This window comes from Panulirus ornatus, chromosome 10 (assembly GCF_036320965.1).
Source record: "Panulirus ornatus isolate Po-2019 chromosome 10, ASM3632096v1, whole genome shotgun sequence".
In the NCBI taxonomy this organism is placed as follows: domain Eukaryota; kingdom Metazoa; phylum Arthropoda; class Malacostraca; order Decapoda; family Palinuridae; genus Panulirus; species Panulirus ornatus.
The window spans coordinates 58702655-58729359 of record NC_092233.1 but is presented as its reverse complement, the minus strand read 5'-3'; the positions used below and the strand labels follow the sequence as shown (position 1 = coordinate 58729359).

At 50.5% G+C, this 26705-nt stretch overlaps 1 protein-coding gene across 1 annotated transcript in view; it reads right to left on the bottom strand.

Annotated features, from left to right (window-relative positions):
* LOC139750974 (uncharacterized) overlaps positions 1 to 26705 on the bottom strand; it is a 510084-nt gene that overhangs the window by 23805 nt on the left and 459574 nt on the right. Inside the window, 1 exon segment of the mRNA XM_071665953.1 lies at positions 1594 to 1716. Coding sequence (XP_071522054.1) covers positions 1594 to 1716 — 123 coding nt within the window.

Sequence of the window (26705 nt, the reverse complement as noted above, 5' to 3'; positions counted from 1 at the left end):
CAGTAACAAAAACAATAATAAAGAGAGAGTAATGACATGAACGTATACTGAAAACTTGTTATTTTTTTTCCAGATTACCTCTAGTGTTGTGGGTGATGTCAACGGGTAGCGGGAAGTGATCCATACCCACAGATTACTTGTTGCTCGACGTTGACATCACCAGCGGGAATGGATACAACTCGGAGATCTTATGTAATATCAACCCACTGGGGATCTGACTAGGACCCTTTGTGACCATGTGATCCTTTTGCGCTGCCGCTCACAGGATGAACTTGGGGTTCAAAATAAATTTGCCAGGGACACCGGCACAAGTCAATCGAGGAAAAGGGATCGAACGTGGCCCCTTATGATGGCCACATGGGATGAAAACATGCTAAGGAAAAATGAATGAAGAAATTATCCTCAGTTCCTCAAGTATCTGTCGACCTGATTCTTAAGTGCAGTTGGGATATAGGGGGAGGGACGGGGGAAGGTAGGAAGACAATTCCACAGCTTTACTGCTCGAGAAAAGAAAGGAGAACTATAACGGTCAATCCTCGAGGGACCATCTTCACAAAAAAACTGTGGAAGAGAAGACGGAGTTGCCACTGGGTCCAACAGGGTCTTGGTGGTAGGGAAAGAGGCCGTGTGATTTCGAGAGAAGCGGCCTCAAAAACATGCCGAGTAGGGAGGGGGTGAAGGCGACACCACGGCAGACAGAGGAATGGCTGGAGATAACGTGATGCCTGGAGAATGAACAGAGGCGAAAGGTTTTCGATTCCACTCCGGCTTATAGTCAGGAGGAAGAAGGGCCTCGATTCCACCAGGATCGTCTTAAGTGGGAGCTCGAACACTTCTGGTGGCATGTATTGAAATCTTATTTACAGAGGATTTCCGCGGCTTTCGATGTCTGAAGAGCAACACGTTTGTGGTGGAAAGTCACATAGTTGTACACTCTTCCAAAAAAAAGTATCGGACCCCTGGGCCTGAAGTTTCTAATAATCTGCAGCTGGCCGACCCAGATTAAAACTTGACTTCCCTGCCAACCTGATGCAGTTGTAAACCTCATCAGGGTGGCATCAAAGTCAATTTTTAATCTCTTTCGGTCATTCATAAATTATTAAAATCTTCAGGGCCGGTGGGGGGGGGGGGGCGACAACTTTTTGGGAGAGTGTACATACTTGGAGGGACCGGGGAAAGTGTACTAAGCATAAAAGCAAAGCTATGGAGGGTAGATAAATCTTGATCAATATCTCTTTTAAAGTTGGGAGCCTCAAGATCTACGAAGCGAACAAGTTGGTGTTTTTCTACGAAAGAACAAACATCACACTTAGATGCGGACACGATGGAAGACACTGGAGACGAGACAGTGTAGAGAGGAGGCATCCTTGGACAGCTGGATGCCAGGGAGAACACCAGGGGAAGAAGGGGAGGTACGAGGATATGACAATAAACTGGCTATAAACAATTATTACCCACGAGAGACCAACTGTCACACGGCAGGAGAACAGCTGAGTAAACATACTGGGACTTTCCCCTTGATCTCAGCTGACCCTGACCACCACCCCTGGCCTCACCCCTGCTGACTTCAGGTCTCCCTCACCCTGGTCTCACCTGTCTCGAAGGAGGCGTCGAAGCAGAGGTGGCCTCGCTTGGCCTTGCCGGAGCATCCTGGGGGACGCATCACTTGCCGGGAGATGTTGGAGAGTGTGCCCTCCATGTCACTGTCATCCGTGTCTGGTGGGGAGAGGAAGGCGAGGTCAGAGGTCAAGGATATGGGAGGCAAGATAAGCTGTCATCCACGATAACTATAATTTCCCTCGATAAACTCTCATCCGCGCTTATCAGTCGCCCCTGATATAAACAGGAAGCAAATTACAGATATGAATTAATATCTCAACATAAAGTAAAAGTCTGTATATGTAGATAAGTAAAGATAATTCTAAGTGATTGTTAAAAAAAAGTTTAAGACATTGGTCTCCAGGACAAAGACGTTATTACGTACACACACACACACACACACACACACACACACACACACACACACACACACACACACACACACACACTTATACTTACATAAACATAAACTTACTATACACATAAGTATAAGAGGAACCATTTCCACGAGACCTGTAGTATTTCATGGGTCACTGACATGGAGGCCTACCATTAGTATTAGGTTTGACGACATTTCCTCCAGCTACACAGCCATCCTCCAGAACAACCCTAAACAGCCTCCAGAACTGGAGAGCCACCACCAACCACCACCACCAAACAAGCCAAGACCTCAAAAATGCACATCAGTCTCGTTCTCAAGGTTCCCTTCTTATCCTAGTGTCCCAGCGTTTAGAGTGTAGGGAATCATCACCTTGTAGTTTTCGCCTTTTGCTGCAGTCAATTCAAGAAACTGTGAATAATTTAGTATTAGTAATAGCAGCACTACTACTACTACTACTACTACTACTACTACTACTACTACTACTAATGATGTTTGAATTAAAGAGGTATGGATCCAATGAGAATACCTCATAAGGTGACTGAGTGGTTGCATACACAAAGCATCAGACTAGGAACGAGCAATGTTACTTTTGGAGTAGCAGAGGACGTGTGGATCAGGTGTTGGCTTTAAACAATGTGTATCAGGGCGACACAGAGAAGAAGAGTGAACTTAATGTGTCATCTATGAACGTAGAGAGTGCGTAATATGGTTGACAAAGACACCGAATGGAAGGGGCTACGGATAAACGGATTGGATGGGAAGTTACTAAATGTATCTTACTCTATATATAGGTATTTACATCGAGTGTGGAAGGGACCAGAGCACAACCCACAAGATTCTAAATCAAACTGATGACGTAGACGGCAAGCGAGTGTTTGGAAGATGCAGGGATGGAACACCCAGTAGACAAATCGTAAAATCAAAGAGGGAACTTGTAGAAAGGACGTAAAGTGTAAGTATATTCTTTTGTAGTATACAAGTATCGGATGCATGGCATAAAATGAAAGAGGAACAAATGAATGTGGACAGCATACAGAAGTTTCAGATATTGTATGACAGGAGAGATGGCCCATGAGATGGAACCCCACCAGTGTAAAACGCCCTCCCTGTACATACAAATTAACAATTACACACACACACACACACACACACACACACACACACACACACACACACACAGACACACAATAAACAGTCTAGGAATCAACACAACACAGGAACATGGACAGACTACACCCCCCCACTCCAGCAAACTGGTCCACAAATCATAATTTTCAGTTGCTGGTGAGCAATTTGTATTCATTTCTCGCTACGGTTGTAAACATGACCGTATGGAAACAAATGTGAGGCGGGTGGGCCCCTGACACCCCTGTAGGCCAGACCTGAACTGCCTGGCACCCCCTGCCAGCCACAAGCTACGCGGGACCCTGGCACCCCCTGTAAGCCAGCCCTGAACTCCCCTCAGTGACTCCCTGATACCCCTGCTGGCCAGCCCCAAGCGGACCACTAACCCTGCAACAGCTCCAGTATTTTATTGACTTTCGTTATGTACTACGATTTTTACTGTGGCTCGGTTTATGTGTGTGTGTGTGTGTGTGTGTGTGTGTGTGTGTGTGTGTGTGTGTGTGTGTGTGTGTGTGTGTGTGTGTGTGTGTGTGTGTGTGTGTACATTAGAAGTGGACATAGAAAATATAAAAAAATGTACCGTCATAAGAAATGGGTTTATCAAACCTACAATATTCATTTACAATAACTATTGGGGGTTAGTACATAGTGTACACAGTGTAATGATTACTGATGATGTTCACAATGGTTGGGACGAGTCGCTCTTCGTAGGCGGTCTGTACCTCTGGGATGGCACGAGTGACGAGGGATCTCTCACGGTAGGAGGTGACGAGGCTGATGCAGACAGTAACCTCTTCCCGGACGAGTCGATGAGGTCCAGGTGAAGGCTGGCGAAAGCGGGACGTCAGTGTGTCGAGCGACTCTTGCTAAGTGCTGTTAAGAGGGGATCCAGGACGATCTTGCAGGCCATTTTTCTGCCCTTTTCTCGTGGATTCTGTTGTGTGGTGGGTGTAGGGAAGGAGGCCAGTCAGAGGGTAGCACAGGTGAATATATGGGAAGCATGAAGGGTGTGTAGACGTTATGAATACAGGCGCAGGGAGTTTAAGTGTCTTGAGCCGACCAAGAGTGTTGACCACAGCTGGAAGACAGGCCGGCGGTGTTGATGTGTTCCTTCCAGCTTAGTTTATCGGCTGGGGTGACACACGAGAAGCTTGATGGACTGAAGGACCTGGTGTATGTAGGGCTGGGGCCGTGAGACAGCACGGGGTAAGACAGGGTTGGGAACAAGGTTGATAATGTCTTACGTTCTTGGTTTGGTTGGTGGTGAGGCAGTTGGGGGTAGTCCAATTTTGGCAGCTATCTAAGTGTATCCTGAAGGGTTGGGTCACTGACGCGCTTGTATCGAGCAGGTGCGACCTAGAGGACATCGATCATCAGGCCGTGGAAACACAAGGATCCCATGTCTGTGTCTTATGGGAGGAGACTCGCGAGGGACTGGAAGGTGGAGATGGGCTGGCCGGACGACGCTGTCACTGAGGACGTCTGCAAGACATGGAATAAGACTTCCCTGCGGCCCAGCGTTGATGGCTTTATTGTCAACTGTGTCTCCGTTGACTTGTGTGTGTGCGTCTAACAAAGTGATACTAACGGTGATGATCATGATAACGATAATAAAGGACTCGGTGGTTCTACAGGAAGCAGCGACTGTAGATATACAGTGAAATCCACAAATACCGATGCTATCAAACTGAAGGAGGAGGAGGAGGTGAGAGGCAACAGTCTCCACACAAAACAAAGGTTGACGAGGGAGGAAGTGGATGGAGAGGCTGGACCCACTTGGTGTGGGGGGCGGGCGGTGGGCGGGGCAGTGGGCGGTACCTCTCTTATCAGCGGTGATAGACTGCTCCCACGGCAACATTTACCTCGGCCGGTCAAGGACCCTTCGCCTCCCTCTCAACAAACAAACGGCTCGTCCACCTCAACCTTATCAATTTTGATCGAGGTATCAGGCCACACGAGGGCCAGGGGTGCAGGGGGGGGGGGGGACTTGGCCTGCTCCTCACAATCTGACCCTCGGGACCCTACTGGCCAGAGCCAAGGCCCTGGGAACAGGGAGCGATCGCCTGGTTGTCCGTCGTCTTAACAGCTTTACGCCAATACGAAAACTGTCGACACTCCATCTGTAAAGATTCCAAGATGTCTCGCCCGCTGGGATTCGAGTCATGATTCACTCGGGAACTCCAGGCCCGTAACTCCTCACTGTCCAGACTCAATCTTGTGTCTTGGCTTTGCAGGCCTAGCTCACCACACTCCTTCCGTCTGCACCACAGCTCCTCACCCCCACCACCCTCACCCTCGCTGGGGCCACGCCTGCCTCGCCCTTCCTCCCACCATGACCTGGACGTCAAACAATACTGAATGTGATAAAAAAAGAAATGAAAAAAAGATCCTCTGAAGTTACCAAGGACAGATGATGAATGGCAGAGGCGGACATAAAGGCATGACGCAACGAATATAAGGACTTCACTATCCTTCAGCCTAGGATTTCAAACAACAGTGTATCCTGTAGACCATGACTCCAATGACCTGTGTATCCTGTAAACCAGGACTCCAAACACTTGTGTAACCCAGAACTCCAAACACCTGTGTATCCTGTAGCCCAGGACTCCAAACACCTGTGCATTCCATATGAGTGCCATGGTCCCCCGTGGCCACGTCAGCTTCAAGGGTTGAGTTGCTATGGAGAGGGCGATATGTTGGGCGAGGGAAGGGCTGCCCTAGGGTAACGGGCGCCCCCAGGGACATGCTGGGTACGGGAAGGGCTGCCCTAGGGTAGTGGGGACCCTCAGGGACGGACATCAAGGTCCCTCGCTGACCATCTTCACGAGAACCGTACCCGGTGATCATGGATGACCTCACCCGAGGATGACTTGACTCACGAATCATGAACGGCGGACGACCCGACCAATAGATACCCTAAACCAACGATGACCTGACCTAACGGCTGACCTGACACACACACACACACACACACACACACACACACACACACACACACACACACATACACCTAATGCACCAGCGCAGATGTCAAACTTCTGTTTGGAAATTCTAGCTTGCCGATTGTGGTGGTTGTGGAGCGGGTTGTGGCATTGCTACCCCAAGAGTAAGGGATGCACGGGGTTTGTGAGGTAGACCCCGGAGTAAGGGGTGGCATGGGATCTGTGGAAGACCCCAGTGGCAAAGGAAGAAAAGTGGATGTGTGGCCAACCCCAGGGTCAAGTGGACGTGGGGCAGACCCCAGAGTATGTGGACGTGGGGCAGACCCCAGAGTATGTGGATCTAAGGCAGACCCCCAGAGTAATGCTGAAGGATTACTTTTTTGGGGGGAGGGGATGGTAAGATAGGCCAGACCCCTAAAGCCTGCCAGTAATTAAAAGCCCTAGACAGATGGGCAAGCGTGGCTGCCGGCATATATATATATCCCAACCAGATGGTTTACACCCGCCCCCCCCACAATTTTCCCCCGTGGTGACTTTTGCCTTAGCTGGCCCTAGATTTATGTGCAGCTTTAACTCTCAAACTTTCTGTCTAATTACCATTAACAGTGGCTGGGAGGAGCCGGGAGCGGGCGGCCAACACTGAGGCACAGGAAATGGACTGGCGTTGGTATGGTGTCATCTTTCCGGCCCGAGTGTGTGTGTGTCTCTCTCTCCTGTGGCCTCCTACTACTACTACTACTACTACTACTCCTCCCCCTCACACACACACACACACACACAAGCTGGGATTCAATTATAACTTCATCCACGGGGTCGAGGAGGCAAAGAACCCGGGCCCCCACGCCGCCGCCAACTTCCATAAAAGCAATCACATCGGCATAATGCATCCGGAGCCGCCTGGAACCTGGCCTGGCGCGGTGGGTGCCGCTCCCGGATCCAGTCCGGGCCTCCGACGCACTCAAAAAGTCCTGCCTTTACGCCTCCCAGACCTCTTGCAGGACCTACCCCGAGGTCCTCCTCCTCCTTCCAGGCCACCCTCAAACACATGGTTAACCCCAACACACGAAAGCCATCAAGGGGGAGGGCTGGAGGTCAGTGGATCCTGGTGACGATACAGGTCAAGACAGGAGGTCAGGAGAGGTCAACGTCGGGTGTACGATGTATTGTGAAGGTTGGCGAACACCAGCGGCTGGCGACCAGGGGTCCCATCTGTCATGGAGTAATTAAAACAGACCAACAAATTACTTGAGCTTCCCCCTCGTCTCTAAAGCAAAGTAGGAGAGAGAGGGAGAGGCGAGTCTGCTGCGCCGTAGGAGCAACTTCGCTCCAGTGTCTGCTGTTTCACAGTCCCCCTCCTCCTCCTCCTCCTCCCCTCCCAAGTGGTAAGAAATGGACAAACTGAAGCTTCTGTGCAATTAGACAGAGGCGTTTGTTTCCGTCAAGACAAGGGTATAGAGATGGTGTGTGTGTGTGTGTGTGTGTGTGTGTGTGTGTGTGTGTGTGTGTGTGTGTGTGTGAGGAATTATATACACCCCGAATTATATACACCTCCAACGGGAGCAGCCTGCTGAGCCACCTCTCACCTCCAACACAGCGTACAAGCAGCAGAAACACTACGGAACAGCCACTGGGGAAATGCAAGACCTTCCAGGACTCAACATGTACAGTGGCCCTGATCAACAAGGTTGTGTGAGGGGGTACGTTTTCGCACGCTGGCAGCCCTCCGTCTCGAACAACCTGACTTATCAGAGAAGCAGCAAGCCGCTGCTATGTCACCAGACCGGGATCTCCCAGGGCACAGAGGAGAGCCTCTTAAAGCCGACAAAAGGCTGTAAGATAAGGTACACACACACACACACACACACACACACACACACGCACGCGGAAAAACTAATTCTGATCAGCATATTCTAATAAGTTGGAGGTTACATCAAAAGTTTCCAGCCCAGGTTAGACCCAGATGGTACAGAGATCAGGCCACCACGAAAGTTCCCATCATTTCTCACTGGTGGGGAATACCACTCGCCTTCCTCCGGCTGATCCTCTCCTCTGCTCAGGTAGAAGCAGGTCGTCCCCCTGAGGTGCACAGCTCCTGAGCGCGACGGTGTGTGTGTGTGTGTGTGTGTGTGTGTGTGTAACCCTTGAGCAAGATTGTGTACTTAGGTCGAAGGCAAAGGCCTTGGTCGCACTTGTCGTGCTCAAGGCTGCTATGTCCACCATCGTCGCCTGGCGTTGCCATAAACGTCGTCACCGTCACCTAGCGTTGCCATAGACACTGTCGTCACCTGGTGTTGCCATACACACCGACGTCACCTAACGTTGCCATACACACCATAGTTAATTGGTATTGCCATACACATAAGCGTCATCTGATTTCTAAATCTCCTCCCAGAAGAAAATGAGCCAGGGAACCGCAATGTGGCTGGAACACCTGTGGGATCTTGAAAAATATACATCAGCGGGCTCCTGTGTCTTCCTCATTCATCATCATCAATGGCGAGATGTGGGCAAAACCCCAGGAAAACGGTAATGCCGGCCATGCTATTTACAGCCATAACAACTTTACTCACTCTCAGCGAACAAAACTTAGCGCCTTCGGTCCAGCTCTACCCACCGCAAACTCTATGGTGTTCTCGTTGCAGCGAGCATCTCGTCCACTTCCGAGTACACGCTGGAATCCCCTCCGACCACCAACTAGCTCTTGCAACACTCTCTGGAAGGCGTGTTCTGCAGGAAACTGGTCCATCAATCACTCACTCCCTTCTTATTGACGCTGGCCTTACGTGCCTAGTTCTTATGGATACCTTTACATGTCGTACATTAGCGTTATGACCAGGTAGATAGTCTCGGTAAACATACCTGTTTGCTCTCGGGCCCCCTACACCAGACTTAGTCTGGCTAAAGGCTTGGTCCGCGCTGACCAAACCGCATTTGCCCGCTAGGAAGAAAGGCTCTCGAGAGATTACAAAGGACCAAGTCGCTCGCTCCGGCACAGTGTCTGCTATGATTATCTTACGACACAGAAACATCATAATGGAAGGCATCAGACCCATACCAGAAAATGTGATACTGTAACCGCCATCATACACTTAGGGTACAGGTATGTGTAGCAAGTCGCCTGAAACTGTGATGCCGAACACTCTAAATGTCAACTCTGTTCTACACCTGATGAACATATACTAGGAACATTAGGGTATGCTCTGAAGTCCGTGATTTTAGACCTTAAGGTTTACTGTGTTCGACAGCTTTGTGCATACTCAATTGACAGCAATATCCTTGAAGACATTCTGGCACTGTATCCCAAAAATTCGCCATGCCCTGAGCTATGTAGACACCTGTGTAATCATGCCCAGTACAAGCACTTTCTGTAACCACAACATCCAGTGTGTAATGTAACTTTACCCTCTCTGTTTTCCTGTAAATGTTAAGAGCATGCCAAGGGGCAGTGTATTCTCTAACTGCATGCCCAACTTGTAATTCACATCTGACCGCTCGTACAGTTATCAGTTTTAACGAGTTAACGACTGTACACTAAACTGTATCCTGTTACAAACTGTCAGAACCCGTTGCCCTAAACGAGGGTGGGTAAAACACGAAACGCAGGACTGGAGTGTTATCATACCTAGTTTTACCTAAACATTTCAGTCAAAACTAGTTTCAACAATTGCTTTGTTTGAGATAACTAACCTAACCTAACCTTTATAATCTTGACATTTCGGGTTCAACGAGTTCTGACAAGGTGAAACTGGCTCCGACTGATTTCGGGTTTTAACTACAACATACACACTGTGATTTGAATGTTAAAATGTTTTGTACGTTTCATACTTGATCTGTATTACACATAATGTTACCTATGTTGTTTTCAGCATCACTCACTATCCTGTAACTGTGTATCATGTATTCGATGTATCCTAGACCTCCCTCCCCTCTTGACGGGAGGGGGATCCCTTTGGGCCCTTGGGCCCCACTCGGGAGGGGGACGCCTTTGGGCCCTTGGACCCCACTCGAGCCCACCTCTCACCCTTCTACCCACTGTACGTTCTATACTGGCCTCCACCTACCCATACATATGCACCCTTCACCTTTACTCTCACTGAAATGCTTTGTCTATGTATATCTAGACAATAAACATTGCAAAACCAAAAAAACTATAAAAACTATGACAAGATGGGATATGGTATTACTATTGTTACTAATAATAACACAAATATAATCATTGGTTTATTGAATGCATCCAAACCCTGAAAATATAAAGAAAATATATGCATCAAAGACACCCAGGCTATATCAAAGGGGAGGGAGGTTTAAACAGCCTTTATACAAACACTGGGTTTGAATTTAACTAATTACTGATGGTGGTCGCAATCGCTGGGATATGGCAGGGATGGTGCTGTTCTTGTAACGGTTGGGACCCACTCGGTGCTGTTGTGGTAATGTACTGCAACTAGGGGACGAGGGATTTCAAAACAGCCAGATGGGGTCCAGGACTCAGGTGATGGAGACAGTCGGGGAACCACCGTATTTGGCGCCTCTCGAGTTGAAAATGCCCTAGGGGACAGGGACTGGGTGTAGCACATATATTACCCTTTAAAAAAAAAAAAAGGTCAGCACGGTTCACTGGGGATTTTAGATAAAGGCAGTGTAGTACTTTTAGTGTTGCAAATATATTGCAAACAGAGTTTGTGACGATCCAAACTCTATCGCTGTTGTTGTTGGTTCACGAGCCCCATCAGCATCACCAGCGCAGCGCTGGCTGTCCAGACAATGTTTACAGACCGAATACCGGCGAATGTTTAGTATGTTAAATGTGCTGCGTTTAAATGCGCTCCAGTATTAGTGAAATATTCAGTCTAACGTATAATGCTTTGATATAGACCAATAATTAGTCTTATAATGTTACCTAGTAATTACGTTAACATGCATTTCAATGGTTTGCTCATAGAATGAAATCCGGGAATATAATGTGCTTCATATTACAATACTGTCAGTCCGTTTTAGCGATTACGTATTATGCTACTCAATGTACTAACATGGGGGGAAATAAACAGATCTGATGCAAGGAGTTCAGGTGTTTACAGAAAGTCCAAACCGAAAGACAACAATATGGCAACACAAGAACACTGCAGCAGAAATACCAACACAATACTCTGATGGAGAACTGTACTTGTGTTCAGCTGTGTTCGTGGTCTGAGTGTTGTACGACTCAGTGGTGTTCCCAACCGATGCACTCCATCTTGGCGTCGCTCAGCCGCTCTGTTTACACTCCCGCAACGCCTGGGCGCACACCTTCCCACTGAGGAGACGTGTAAACAAATCGCTCGAGACGCTAGAGTTGAGCGCAACGGTTGGCAGCACTGCGCTAAATGGATCGTGGGCAGAACAGCTTATAAATTAGGCCGTGATAGGCTATATCTCATAATTAAGCTACAGCCTTTCATCGGTGTATATGATTTACATACTGAAAGTGCTGGGGAAGCCTCTAATAAATAAGGAAGCGATAGTGTATTATAAATATGGGGTGATGGTGTATAGTTTATAATTACTACTTCTGATGGGGAATACATCTTTGATATATTGACTCTGCTGGCATCCTCTAATAAACACGAGTTATAATAGGCTATAGTTTATAATTACAGACCCCGAAAGGTGTACTTATTATAGATACCGACTACGCTGGAGGATCTAATATGAAAATAGTTTGTTATAAGGTTTTTTTTTTTTTTTTTTTTTTTATACTTTGTCGCTGTCTCCCGCGTTTGCGAGGTAGCAAACGTTATAAGGTACAGATTATTATTATAGCTCCAGAAAGGTGTACATCTTATAGATAGCGATTGCTTGGTGGGCCCTTTTTCAATTACGGGTTGAGCTAGCGATGCAACACGACTTTCGCAATGTAACCAAGATAGGGGTACATGCGCTCACACGTACGGTCCGTAAACAGAATACGAAATTATATCAACACATGAACATATATGTTGTAACGCAAAGTAATTCCTTCTGTAAAACTATCTAAATTTGATTTTCCAGCAGTAAATATCAGAACAAGCTGTTAACCATCTCAGCCTTAGGCATGATTGGCCTTGGACCTTACCCGTCGTTACTCGGGTTGAGGTAGCTCCCTACACTCCTCTGGTTACCCACCCTGGTGAACCCACGAGAGAGATGATGTAGTGTATCTTACGCTCAGCTGATAGTACAGTGTTTATGCTCGGGGAAGGAACCACCACGCTAACTCCTCCACGGGTTATAATCATACTGTAAAGTATTTGAAGTGCCTTGTTACTTACTACCTTATTACTTTACTTATAAGTTGGAGATTGTGGGCTGTGGGAGGTAGGGAGGGAGGGAGGGAGGGAAGGAGGCATATAGCCTGCAGCTGGTGTCTTATCTCTACCGAAGGATTGTATTGAGAAATATTTCTCTTTGGTATACATTATATATATATATATATATATATATATATATATATATATATATATATATATATATATATATATATATATATATATTTCTTTTAAACTATTCGCCATTTCCCGCGTTAGCGAGGTAGCGTTAAGAACAGAGGACTGGGCCTTTTTTGGAATATCCTCACCTGGCCCCCTCTGTGCCTTCTTTTGGAAAAAAAAAAAAAAAGAGAGGGGAGGATTTCCAGCCCCCCGCTCCCTCCCCTTTTAGTCGCCTTCTACGACACGCAGGGAATACGTGGGAAGTATTCTTAATCCCCTATCCCCAGGGATAAAGAAATATATATATATATAAAAGAAAGAAATATATATATATATAAATATATATATATATATATATATATATATATATATATATATATATACACATATATATATATATATATATATATATATATATATATATATATATATATATATATATATAATACTTGATCGCTGTTCCCTGCGTTAGCGGAGGACATCAAGGAACAAAGAAAGGTCACATTAGTTTACACTCATTCTCTAGCTGTCATGTGTAATGTTCCGACACCACAGCTCCCCATCCACATCCAGGCTCCACAGACCTTTCCATAGTTTATCCCGGACGTTTCACATGCTCTGGTTCAGCCTACTGACAGCACGTCGACCCTAGTATACTACACCGTTCCAATTAACTCTATCCCGGGCAAGCCTTTCATCCTCCTGCATGTCCAGGCCCCAATCACTCAAAATCTTATTCTTTTCATCCTTCCATGTCCAATATGGTCTCCCGCTTCTCCTCGTCCCACTTCTGACGCAATATCCTCTTTCTCAACCTCTCCTTTCCCGCTTTAGTGAGTTAGCAGTACGCAATGAAGCCTTTCAGGAAGGATCCTTCATCTGTTCCTTCTTGCCTTCCTCCTTGTGGGAAGTAATAGTAAAAAAAGGGGAGGATTTCCAGCCATCCACTCCTAGCCCTTCTGGCTCGCCTTTTACCCCGTGCAGCTGGCTAAGTTTGTAGTATGATTCTTTCCCATTTCTCAGGCTGCCACTGTGTCAACCCCGCCCCGCCCCGACCCGCCCCAGGGACACGTCTCCCCACCTCCGGCACCAGGGCCACGCCTCCCCCTCCTCCAACATCCACCGGCCGTCAAAATACATATAAACAAGAGTTTCACAAAATACTCATTTCCAGTTTGAAAATTTCCTCCACGGCGGTGTCAGTAACTCGTGTGCAGGAAGACACATTAACCGGATTTCTATTCCGGATAACCAGTCCAATATTGGTATTGGATCCGGATAATCGTGCCGGCCCTGAGGACCGCTGGCTAGGAAATGACAAGTGACGGAAAGCTTTCTATTTTTCACTCCAACTTTCATATTGAGCTTAAGGCAATGCTAGGGTGTAAATAATGGTGAAGTGTAAATGCTGGAGTGTAAGTGGTGTGGGTGCAAATGCTGGGAAGTAGATGTGGAAAGTGTAAATGTTGAGGGTGTAGATACTGTTGTGTGAGTACTGGTGCAAGTGTAAATGTTGAAACATCAAATGGTGTGTATGTTTTTCGGTGTTGATGGTGGGGGGTGTAAATGTTGACATGTCAACATCTTGGTGTAAATGCCGTTAGAGAGAAGACGATGTCCGCAGATGTTTGAGCCAAGTGACGAGGGCGTGAACAGTGGCGGGCTTGAGGGAGGCTACATGCAGCTGAGGGTGCGCGTGAGTGGGTGTAAGACATACAGGTGAGGGTGCCACACTACGCGCGTGAGTGGGCGTAAGGCGTCATGGGCGTAATAACTGACACGCCTCCGCCTCATCTCACCATCAGATAGGCATGTGAAATGAGTGTAGTTAGTGGGGTGGATGGGATGGTGTGGCCGAGGATTGGCTTGCCTTTAGGACGCGGTTGGAGGGTGCCAACCCCCCAGCACCCTGCCTCCTGCCCACAGTGCCAGCCCCCTCATCCACTTTGCCTTTCTCCAGCGACATTATGGACAGCATATTTCAAGAAGTTGTTTTTGGATGCCACATTCTGATCTTGCTATACCCGTTCCTTGTTCTCTTATACCTCATGTATGCAGGCTGGCTGAAGTGTCCTCCTTTGTCACATCTAGAAGCTCCTTTGTGTTTTTTTTTTTGACGTCTTTTGTTGAACCATCCCCCCTCCCTCTTTCTTAGGTTCTAGTGTGTGTGTGCGCGTGTGTGTGTGTGTGTGTGTGTGTGTGTGTGTGTGTGTAAGTGTCATGATGAACAGCTGAGTCCTGAAGTATACTGCTGCAGTATGTCGGGCAGCTTCACACATCTGTGCTACATACTTCATGTCGGACGTCTTTCACATACGTTGATGACTGTGATTTTGCAACAGCCCATCAATCTTGCCAGCAGGATGTGCAAGCAATGCTGGCAACGGTAGAGGGAGTGATTTTTCTAGGTAGAAGTGGATGTGTGGGCAAGTGGAGCTGGAGTGGGTCCCCTTCCATGGCAAGTGGAGCGAGTGTGGGTGGAATCTATGGCGTGGAAGGAGGAGCAACTGACGTACACTTAGTGTGAAAATGGGTAATGAAATCTGTGAGTCGTGTCGTTCGTGGTGAGGCTTTCCCGATTGCGTCCTGGGGACTGTTCCCATCCTGACCAGGTCCTCAGGTCTCGGGTTGTCCTACAGAGGCAGTGATCCAGGTCTTGTTGACCGGACAGGAGTCCTGTGGTGGTCTGGTCTTCCAGAGGCTGTGACACAGGTCTCGTGGGACTTGGCGCTGGACAGGGACGCGTGATAGGTCGTGAGGAACACCTATGGTATTCAGTCTACCCGTAACAATCTTATGACTCCCATAGTGGATGGCGGCAAAAAGAGAACCTGCCTGTGTCATGGTCTGGCAGAAAAACTGACTTGATGGTGACCCGATCAGGTCTAGCAGGTCCTGTGGGGTCCAGTGATATAGGTATGATCGAAATTAGGCCATGAGCGAGACTTGCTGTTGTAGAAGGTGTCATCGGTAAACCAAAGAGGGGTCGGTAGATGCGCTCTCTCTCTCTCTCTCTCTCTCTCTCTCTCTCTCTCTCTCTCTCTCTCTCTCTCTCTCTCTCTCTCTCTCTCTCTAACCATCCTCAGATCAATCCAGCTGTACAACACTTCCTTCGTTCCCAAAACAATGTTCAATAACTCTGTTTACATCAACGAAGTATATGATAGTTACCGCCTTGTGTCTCACTACACTTGGCCACCAGCACCATATGTCCCACTACACTTGGCCACCACAGCCTTGTGTCTTACTACACTTGGCCACCAGCACCTTGCGTCTTACTACACTTGGCCACCACAGCCTTGTGTCCCACTACACTTGGCCACCACTGGGACGTGGAGAGGGCTGTCAGCTGTCCCAGCCCCCTCTTCCCCCTAGACTGGGACGTGGAGAGGGCTGTCAGCTGTCCCAGCCCCCTCTTCCCCCTAGACTGGGACGTGGAGAGGGCTGTCAGCTGTCCCAGCCCCCTCTTCCCCCTAGACTGGGACGTGGAGAGGGCTGTCAGCTGTCCCAGCCCCCTCTTCCCCCTAGACTGGGACGTGGAGAGGGCTGTCAGCTGTCCCAGCCCCCTCTTCCCCCTAGACTGGGACGTGGAGAGGGCTGTCAGCTGTCCCAGCCCCCTCTTCCCCCTAGACTGGGACGTGGAGAGGGCTGTCAGCTGTCCCAGCCCCCTCTTCCCCCTAGACTGGGACGTGGAGAGGGCTGTCAGCTGTCCCAGCCCCCTCTTCCCCCTAGACTGGGACGTGGAGAGGGCTGTCAGCTGTCCCAGCCCCCTCTTCCCCCTAGACTGGGACGTGGAGAGGGCTGTCAGCTGTCCCAGCCCCCTCTTCCCCCTAGACTGGGACGTGGAGAGGGCTGTCAGCTGTCCCAGCCCCCTCTTCCCCCTAGACTGGGACGTGGAGAGGGCTGTCAGCTGTCCCAGCCCCCTCTTCCCCCTAGACTGGGACGTGGAGAGGGCTGTCAGCTGTCCCAGCCCCCTCTTCCCCCTAGACTGGGACGTGGAGAGGGCTGTCAGCTGTCCCAGCCCCCTCTTCCCCCTAGACTGGGACGTGGAGAGGGCTGTCAGCTGTCCCAGCCCCCTCTTCCCCCTAGACTGGGACGTGGAGAGGGCTGTCAGCTGTCCCAGCCCCCTCTTCCCCCTAGACTGGGACGTGGAGAGGGCTGTCAGCTGTCCCAGCCCCCTCTTCCCCCTAGACTGGGACGTGGAGAGGGCTGTCAGCTGTCCCAGCCCCCTCTTCCCCCTAGACTGGGACGTGGAGAGGGCTGTCAGCTGTCCCAGCCCCCTCTTCCCCCTAGACTGGGACGTGGAGAGGGCTGTCAGCTGTCCCAGCCCCCTCTTCCCCCTAGACTGGGACGTGGAGAGGGCTGTCAGCTGTCCCAGCCCCCTCTTCCCCCTAGACTGGGACGTGGAGAGGGCTGTCAGCTGTCCCAGCCCCCTCTTCCCCCTAGACTGGGACGTGGAGAGGGCTGTCAGCTGTCCCAGCCCCCTCTTCCCCCTAGACTGGGACGTGGAGAGGGCTGTCAGCTGTCCCAGCCCCCTCTTCCCCCTAGACTGGGACGTGGAGAGGGCTGTCAGCTGTCCCAGCCCCCTCTTCCCCCTAGACTGGGACGTGGAGAGGGCTGTCAGCTGTCCCAGCCCCCTCTTCCCCCTAGACTGGGACGTGGAGAGGGCTGTCAGCTGTCCCAGCCCCCTCTTCCCCCTAGACTGGGACGTGGAGAGGGCTGTCAGCTGTCCCAGCCCCCTCTTCCCCCTAGACTGGGACGTGGAGAGGGCTGTCAGCTGTCCCAGCCCCCTCTTCCCCCTAGACTGGGACGTGGAGAGGGCTGTCAGCTGTCCCAGCCCCCTCTTCCCCCTAGACTGGGACGTGGAGAGGGCTGTCAGCTGTCCCAGCCCCCTCTTCCCCCTAGACTGGGACGTGGAGAGGGCTGTCAGCTGTCCCAGCCCCCTCTTCCCCCTAGACTGGGACGTGGAGAGGGCTGTCAGCTGTCCCAGCCCCCTCTTCCCCCTAGACTGGGACGTGGAGAGGGCTGTCAGCTGTCCCAGCCCCCTCTTCCCCCTAGACTGGGACGTGGAGAGGGCTGTCAGCTGTCCCAGCCCCCTCTTCCCCCTAGACTGGGACGTGGAGAGGGCTGTCAGCTGTCCCAGCCCCCTCTTCCCCCTAGACTGGGACGTGGAGAGGGCTGTCAGCTGTCCCAGCCCCCTCTTCCCCCTAGACTGGGACGTGGAGAGGGCTGTCAGCTGTCCCAGCCCCCTCTTCCCCCTAGACTGGGACGTGGAGAGGGCTGTCAGCTGTCCCAGCCCCCTCTTCCCCCTAGACTGGGACGTGGAGAGGGCTGTCAGCTGTCCCAGCCCCCTCTTCCCCCTAGACTGGGACGTGGAGAGGGCTGTCAGCTGTCCCAGCCCCCTCTTCCCCCTAGACTGGGACGTGGAGAGGGCTGTCAGCTGTCCCAGCCCCCTCTTCCCCCTAGACTGGGACGTGGAGAGGGCTGTCAGCTGTCCCAGCCCCCTCTTCCCCCTAGACTGGGACGTGGAGAGGGCTGTCAGCTGTCCCAGCCCCCTCTTCCCCCTAGACTGGGACGTGGAGAGGGCTGTCAGCTGTCCCAGCCCCCTCTTCCCCCTAGACTGGGACGTGGAGAGGGCTGTCAGCTGTCCCAGCCCCCTCTTCCCCCTAGACTGGGACGTGGAGAGGGCTGTCAGCTGTCCCAGCCCCCTCTTCCCCCTAGACTGGGACGTGGAGAGGGCTGTCAGCTGCCCCAGCCCTCCTCTCCCCCTAGCCTAGGACGTGGAGAGGACTGTCAGCTGTCCCAGCCCCCTCTCCCCCTAGCCTGGGACGTGGAGAGGGCTGTCAGCTGTCCCAGCCCCCTCTTCCCCCTAGACTGGGACGTGGAGAGGGCTGTCAGCTGTCCCAGTTCCTCGCAAGCCTAAGATGGTTCGGGGGGATCCTTCTGGGGTCATGGGACTGCCCGGGGAGTTCTTCTGGGGTCATGGGACGGCCCGGGGATCCCTCTGAGGTCATGGGATGGCCCGGAAAATCTCTCTGGGATCACGGGACAGGCAGATAAACCCTTACACACGTCCTTGATGCCTGTACATACTATCCTCCCCTCGCCTCGAGAGAGGTCCCTTTCCCAGTAGACTAAAATGGAGTCCTGTTACCAGGGCCTCGTACCCCTTAGAACTCAACTCTCGCGCAGGGCGCCAGTACTGAGTCCTAGGGTTGAGGCCTAGCATTTTCCCTGATCCTAAGATAGGGTAACCATCTTGACCCCATGCTGACACATGCCCAAAGAGGCGTTGGCTGATACTGGGGTGGGGCATCGCGGCATGAACCTCAACAGGGACAGAAGCAGACTGATGGCATCAAGGAGGCTAACACATCTAAGCTACAACATTAGATCCACTTGGCCCGGCATGAATATCGTCATTCTTCATTAGACACGAATGTTAATACACCAGACTTACACTCCCAATATATGTAAATGAGGGAGGGTGCTGCTTACCCTATGCCAGCCAACACTGATGCTACCGGGAGTTCCCTGGTCTGATGATACCTTCCACCATACATACCGGGAGTTCCATGGTCTGAGATACCTTCCACCATACATACCGGGAGTTCCCTGGTCTGACACTCCGCCATACATACCGGGAGTTCCATGGTCTGATGATACCTTCCACCATACATACCGGGAGTTCCCTGGTCTGATGATACCTTCCACCATACATACCGGGAGTTCCCTGGTCTGAGATACCTTCCACCATACATACCGGGAGTTCCATGGTCTGACACTCCGCCATACATACCGGGAGTTCCATGGTCTGATACCTTTCACCATACATACCGGGAGTTCCATGGTCTGGCACTCCGCCATACATACCGGGAGTTCCCTGGTCTGACACCTTCCACCATGCATACCGGGAGTTCCCTGGTCTGACACTCCACCATACATACCGGGAGTTCCCTGGTCTGACACTCCGCCATACATACCGGGAGTTCCCTGGTCTGACACCTTCCACCATGCATACCGGGAGTTCCCTGGTCTGGCACTCCGCCATACATACCGGGAGTTCCCTGGTCTGATACCTTCCACTATACATACCGGGAGTTCCATGGTCTGGCACTCCGCCATACATACCGGGAGTTCCATGGTCTGGCACTCCGCCATACATATCGGGAGTTCCCTGGTCTGACACTCCGTCATCGTACCGGGAGTTCCCTGGGGTGAGGGGGTCTTGACTGAAACAGAGGCGGGGCGTCCCGGTTGTGTGAGGGGCGGGGCCTGGCCGGGGCAAGGGTGGGGCGTGCCAACCGTGTGATGGGCGGGCCGCCCCACACCCCCCGGGGCCGCGAAGGCTCGGAACCAGCAGAACATAATGACATTCATCATAAAATGTAAATTAGATTACACGCGTTACACGTGTACCTCCATGATGGGATTAGTGAGGTAAATAGATTATGATAATGGCCCGAGAGGACGTTGGTACCACTGCCACTTCCCCCCTATTGTGTTCTACTGTACAATGGTCACTGATGTACACTCCTGGCCACAGGTGTGCATTCCTGGCCACTGGTGTACACTCCTGGCCACAGGTGTACACTCCTGGCCATAGGTGCACACTTCTGGTCACTGGTGTACATTCCTGGGCACAGGTGTACACTTCTGGCCATAGGTGTACACTTCTGGTCACTGGTGTACATTCCTGGGCACAGGTGTACACTTCTGGCCACAAGTGTACACTCCTGGCCACAGGTGTACACTCCTGGCCACAGGTGTACACTTCTGGCCACAGATGTACACTTCTGGCCACAGGTGTACACTCCTGGCCACTGGTGTACACTCCTGGCCACAGGTGTACACTCCTGGCCGCAGGTGTACACTCCTGGCCGCAGGTGTACACTCCTGGCCACTGGTGCACAGTCTTCGCCAATGGTCTTCACAAAACCCAAGAGAGAAGGAGAAACACACTGGCTTAAAGTAAACACCCACTCTCCCCACTGACGTGGCTATCCAGCGAGAGAGTACACCACCATAATGGAGGAAAAAGTGAAATTCTTAATTGACCGGGGCGAAGTATCTCGTCTTGAAGCACCTCAGTCGGCGGGGCTAACACGAGGCAGCCAATCACAGCTCCCCCGGGTGAAAATAATGGCAGCCCAAGCTCACTGCTCGCCGGCACAGAAGGGGGACTTCAGGTGCATAACAAATATTGAACGGTACACCAATTTTTTAGAATGCGTTAGCATCTTCGATGAGGGGGCAATCTTAATTTGGCATGAATTAGAGTTGTGCCGAGTCGAGTTTACACAGGGAGCTCTAATTCCTTCCGTCAACAGCATCGGCTTGTTGACACCCGGCAGCCCACGTCGGCAAACGCGAGCGCTGACTCTCTTTAACACAAAAAAAAAGAAGAAAAAAAAAAAGACCTCCATTTGTTTTTCAGCTCACTTATGTAAGCAAACTGCAAAGTCAGCTCTTGAAAAAGGACACGCAGTAATTTGGTTCCTGAGCGCGTACAGGAATAAGCAATTGTGAACTAGAGTGTGCAAGGGAACGAGGAGAGAGAGAGAGAGAGAGAGAGAGAGAGAGAGAGAGAGAGAGAGAGAGAGAGAGAGAGAGAGAGAGAGAGAGAGAGAGAGAGAGAGAGAGAGAGTCGGTTTTAATTCCCGGAATGTTTTACAGGGTCGAGTTAGTGGGCGGATCAAGAGGGCTTGTTGACTACGACCTTACCATTTAAGGCTTCTGGCTAATTCTGTCGCTGCTTCTCTGTAGATCTGCGGGCCTTCACTCTCTCTCTCTCTCTCTCTCTCTCTCTCTCTCTCTCTCTCTCTCTCTCTCTCTCTCTCTCTCTCTCTCTCTCTCTTAATAGAGGCCCACAGCCTTTCACAGTATGTTATGAAAGAGGAAAAAAATATATTTTCCACTTCTAGCGACTGTGTTGAGTCATTGACACCGTTTACCGCGTAGGTATGCAGCGCCAGGAACAGATGAAGAACGGTCCCGTTTGCTCACATCCATTCACTGCCTGTTGAAACCTAAGCACCACGCACTTCCCTCAATCACTCCATATCATTCCTTGGTTGAGTCTAATCAAAACACGTTGCTCCCTGTATATCACATCGCTCCAATTCGCTCTATCCTATGCACGCCTCGCAACTTCCTTCCCCCTTAGGCCTTGATAACTCAGTCTCTTTCATTCTGGCCATCCATCTCTTTCTCAGTCATCCCCTCCCACTTGCTCCCTCCACTTCCGGCACGTACATCCTCTTGGTCAGTCTCTTTTCACTCATCCTCTCCACACGTCCAAACCACCTCAGACCAACCTCTTAGAGAAACGAATACAAAGGAATTCATACAGCAACCTCTCGTTTTCTTTTTCGTCAGCAACTTGACCACCTCATGGATCTAACTGGCTACTTAGGCATGATCCATCTGATTTCAGTTGATGAATAATTCGCTCCAAGTCCACGTCGAACATTATCAGCGCCTTCTTCGTTACATGCCTTGCCTTTCTAACTTTCACCACACGAATTGGAGTTTCTGATGTCGTCCACAGCCTCGAAAGGACCCAGTGGTGTGAACGACACCCGGGTGGGCACGACGATCCTAAGCAGGGGACGATGCGCGGATATGAACACTACCGGGGTGTGGTGGGGACTATATACCCGGGAGTGGACGATACCCGGGTGGGGACGGTAGCCGGGGACAATATCCGTTCGGGCACGTCAGCACCTGATGAATGAGGCTCCGACTCCGGCCCCAGCTCCTCAAACCGCAATATACACCAGTCTCACGCTCTGTGGTGACACAGCAGGAGGTGACACAGCAGGTGGTGACACAGAAGGTGAAGACACAGCAGGTGGTGGCACAGCAGTTGAGGCCTCAGGCCACACAGGGAGAAACGCCTTTCAACCTTTCCAAACTAAACTTCTATTAAAGCAATGGCAGAAGTATGGAAGCAGTAAGGTCGAGTTACGGGCGTCTAGTGATTAACTTTATAGTGAGAACAATTCGATCATTCAGTTGCGACAACACCCGCTATATGTTGATGTAAACACTGTAGCAGCAACAAGTAATTACAACAGTGTGAACCTATACTGTCCTCCAGCAGCAGGTGAGGTCTGGCATGGAGTAGTAGGTGAGGTCTAGCGTGGAGCATCAGTTGAGGTCTGGCGTGGAGCATCAGGTGAGGTCTGGCGTGGAGCATCAGGTGAGGTCTGGCGTGGAGTAGCAGGTGAGGTCTAGCGTGGAGTAGCAGGTGAGGTTTGGCGAGGAGGGGAGAACGTCCCAGGTGTGGGAGGGGGGGAGGGGGGGGCCTGAGGCGAGGTGTCAGAGAGTCTCCCACGAGCCGTCGCTCTTGAAGCAAGAAACAGAAAAAAACCCAGGAAACATTCCTGACACACGAGTTTAATTGACTCAAGGAGTGTTGGAGGGGGGAAGGGGGGGGGGGACGGAGTGCTGGAGGAAGGTGAGGATGACGCAGGGGAGGCACATGGAGTGTTGGAGGAGGAGGGGGACGCAGGGAGGCACAGGGAGTGTTGGAGGAAGATGAGGCGGACGCAGTGGGCGCAGGGAGTGATGGAGGAGTGCGCGGACGTAGGGTGAAGGGCACAGGGAATGTTGGACGAACAGAAGAGGTGACAAAGGAGGGGAAAAGTTAGGGGAGGAACGTTATGGTCTTGAAGTCCCCCAACCCTTAATGGTTCTTGGCAGCACGGACCAACGGGTCGAACAGTCTTATCGGGGGTAGACCTGGGGTGGTCTCAGACCAGAGCAGTCACCAGCCACCGTAAGAACAGTCGAGATTCCGATGACGAAAGATCCGTGTGGCGTCACTGGCCAACCCCATGGGCCGTTCAGAACCTTTGAGCTAGGCAAAGAGGGACCTGGAAATCTGGAAAGAGGGGGGTCCAAAATGACTGCTGAAGGACCTGGAGTGCAGAGGCAGATTAGGGGCCTGGAGCTCTGGAAAGACGTGGACCATAGGTTGTTGAGGGAAATGGATCTTTGAAAAGAGGAGGTATTCTGGTGGCTGAAAGACTCGGAGTCTTGGAAAGAGGTGGTCGAGTAGTTGCAGAGGGACCTGGAGCCCTGAAACGAGGTGGTGTCAGAGGTCGTGGAGAGACCTGAAGCCCTGGAAAGCTGTGGTCCAACGGCTGTTGAGGGATTTCGTGGAAGGCAACAGATGTGAACATTCGCTGGCTTTCATCTATCGCCCCGCCCTCAGGGTGTGTGTTATGAGTATGGTTTCCCTCAATTTTGCTAATTTCTCATTTTGTATTCCCGGATTCTTCTCCTTCTCTTCCCTTCTCATTACTACTCTTCTTCCTCCGCCACATTATTCCCCTCTGACTCCATACCTTCCGTCTTACTTGACCCCTCGAGTGTCCACGGTGGGCAAATTAGCTCAGCAATCCCTTGGCTTATATTGTGGCCGGTCTGGTTAACCGGAGCCCTTACAACAGGAATAGAACGGAACCCAGATAGATGACCACAAAGAGTAAGAATGTCTGGCTTTCGGATAATAGATCAGGGAGGGTGGGAAGGAAGGCTATGAGAGGGGGAGGAGGTCCCACTCCAACTCTATGACTGGAACATGTTACAATGGGAGAGGCGGTGGCAGCGTCTACTGATAAGTCATTTCGGGAGGCGAACTATACATCAACACCAGGCCAACCAATGGGCGGCCACCGATCTTCCCGCCTCGTTTACGCTGGATGGTAACACTGTTAAGGCTTCGTTAAGATCTTGTTAATGTCTCGTTGACCATCGGATAGACTAACCAGCCCACCGAACACCCACATCTTACTTGTTTACCTGAAGGAGCAATGAACGCTGCGATCTATAACGTTGTGGATGATTCTAGTAATCCATGACCGACTGGTCGGGGTAGTTGTCGGTCGCCAGCCGGGGGATGAGGGGTGACGTCGGGATCGTGGTCGGGGCGTTCGTCGGGCACGGTGTTCGGGAGGCTGCTAAAGGCGCTCAATGGAGAGAGTCAGGGTCTGGACGCCGGCAGGAGGACCTTATGATAGTGGTGCTGGGGACCTGGTTTTGGGTAATACTGGGGACCTGGTGAAGGGTACTGCTAAGGACCTGGTGAGGGGTACTGCTAAGAACTTAGTACTGGAAATATTGGTGACCTGACAATGGTAGCACTGATGACAGTGCACTAGGCTCTGTGGAAACCTTGTAGGATGGTAGTGACCTGGTTAGGTTATGTAGAGGACCTGGTAAAGAATGGAGGAAGCTTGATGAATGGCTGACCTGGGTTTGGGGGATGGGCTGCCTGCGTGGGATATGAAGAGAGAGGCGATGGGGGATATAAACAGTTCACTCAACCGAGGGATAAATCTTAACACAATTGTGCGAAATCTGGTAAAAATAGTTGGAGGTGTGTGGCCGGCTGGGGATGAGGAGCTGCAAAACATTGGGGTAAAGGGGACGGCGGCGCCAAGGAGACAGGTCCTTCATCATGCAACTTGGTAACTATCAACTGTTTTGCTCGATCCCTAAATGTATTTTAATAACGGGATGAAAGCGCGCTGCTCCCTCCAGCGGCCGTAAAGAGGTTGGACTTGTACATCGCCGACGCTCTCCCCCGACACCATGGAGACAAAAAGCTAAATGCAAGGTATGATGAAACGATAACGTCAACAATTATCATATAAGGTATGATAATCACCAAACAACAAAACAGGTGAAATTATTATTATGAATATCATTGACGGTGGAGACTATCTTGTATAATGAAAATATAGAGTGAAGAAAATAATATATATATATATATATATATATATATATATATATATATATATATATATATATATATATATATATATATATGCTGGAAATGAGATGTTTGAGGACAATGTGTGGTGTGAGGTGGTTTGATCGAGTAAGTAACGTAAGGGTAAGAGAGATGTGTGGAAATAAAAAGAGCGTGGTTGAGAGAGCAGAAGAGGGTGTTTTGAAATGGTTTGGGCACATGGAGAGAATGAGTGAGGAAAGATTGACCAAGAGGATATATGTGTCGGAGGTGGAGGGAACGAGGAGAAGAGGGAGACCAAATTGGAGGTGGAAAGATGGAGTGAGAAAGATTTTGTGTGATCGGGGCCTGAACATGCAGGAGGGTGAAAGGAGGGCAAGGAATAGAGTGAATTGGAGCGATGTGGTATACAGGGTTTGACGTGCTGTCAGTGGATTGAATCAAGGCATGTGAAGCGTCTGGGGTAAACCATGGAAAGCTGTGTAGGTATGTATATTTGCGTGTGTGGACGTGTGTATGTACATGTGTATGGGGGGGGGGGGGGGTTGGGCCACTTCTTTCGTCTGTTTCCTTGCGCTACCTCGCAAACGCGGGAGACAGCGACAAAGTATAAAAAAAAAAAAAAAAATATATATATATATATCTTTTTTTCATACGTCATTGTTTACCCCAGCCAGAGCGAGGTAGGGTCAGGAACAAACGAACAATGTGCGTGCAGTGTACTAACACCAGACATCATTATCCACAGTCAGCCCCTAGGGACCTTTCCGTGATGTCCTGATCACTTTATATGCTCTGGTTCGTCCCAGTAACAGCACGTCGCCCCCTGTATACCACGTCGCTCCAATTCGTTCCATCCTTTGCATGCCTCGCAGCATCCTGCATGTTGAGGTCCAGGTAGCTCGAAGTCTCCCTCACTCCAACCTTCCATCTCTCCCTCTCGGTCTCTTTCTACTTGCTCCCTCCACTTCTGACACATAATAATACAAACACTTCCATCGTTCTAGCTGGGTTATCATTGTGTTATGAAAGTTCTAGCCATCTATATTCGCTTATTGCCATAGCTCTAGCCGTCTATATTCGTATACTGCCATAGCTCTAACTGTGCCATGTTTGTACTGGCATAGATCTAGCTGGGTTCATGTTCGTAGTGGCACAGCTTTACCTTTCTTATCTTCGTAGTGACATAGCCCCCTGGCTGTGTTATCTTCGCTAGGCGGCATAAATCTCGCTGTGTTACCTGGGTAGCGGCACAGCTAGCTACAGCTGTGTCGCCCTCCGTAAGTTTGAAAGGTTAAAGAGCGACGGTCTAGGAGTTCAATTAGGCAGGAGCCCCTCTGGGTAAGCGCCGTGGGTGAGTGGAGTCAAGTACCCGTGGAGATGTGTGCCCACTCCTTCTCCGTATTAATAGTCTCCAGCCTTTTTATTATTGTTTCTCTCTCTCTCTC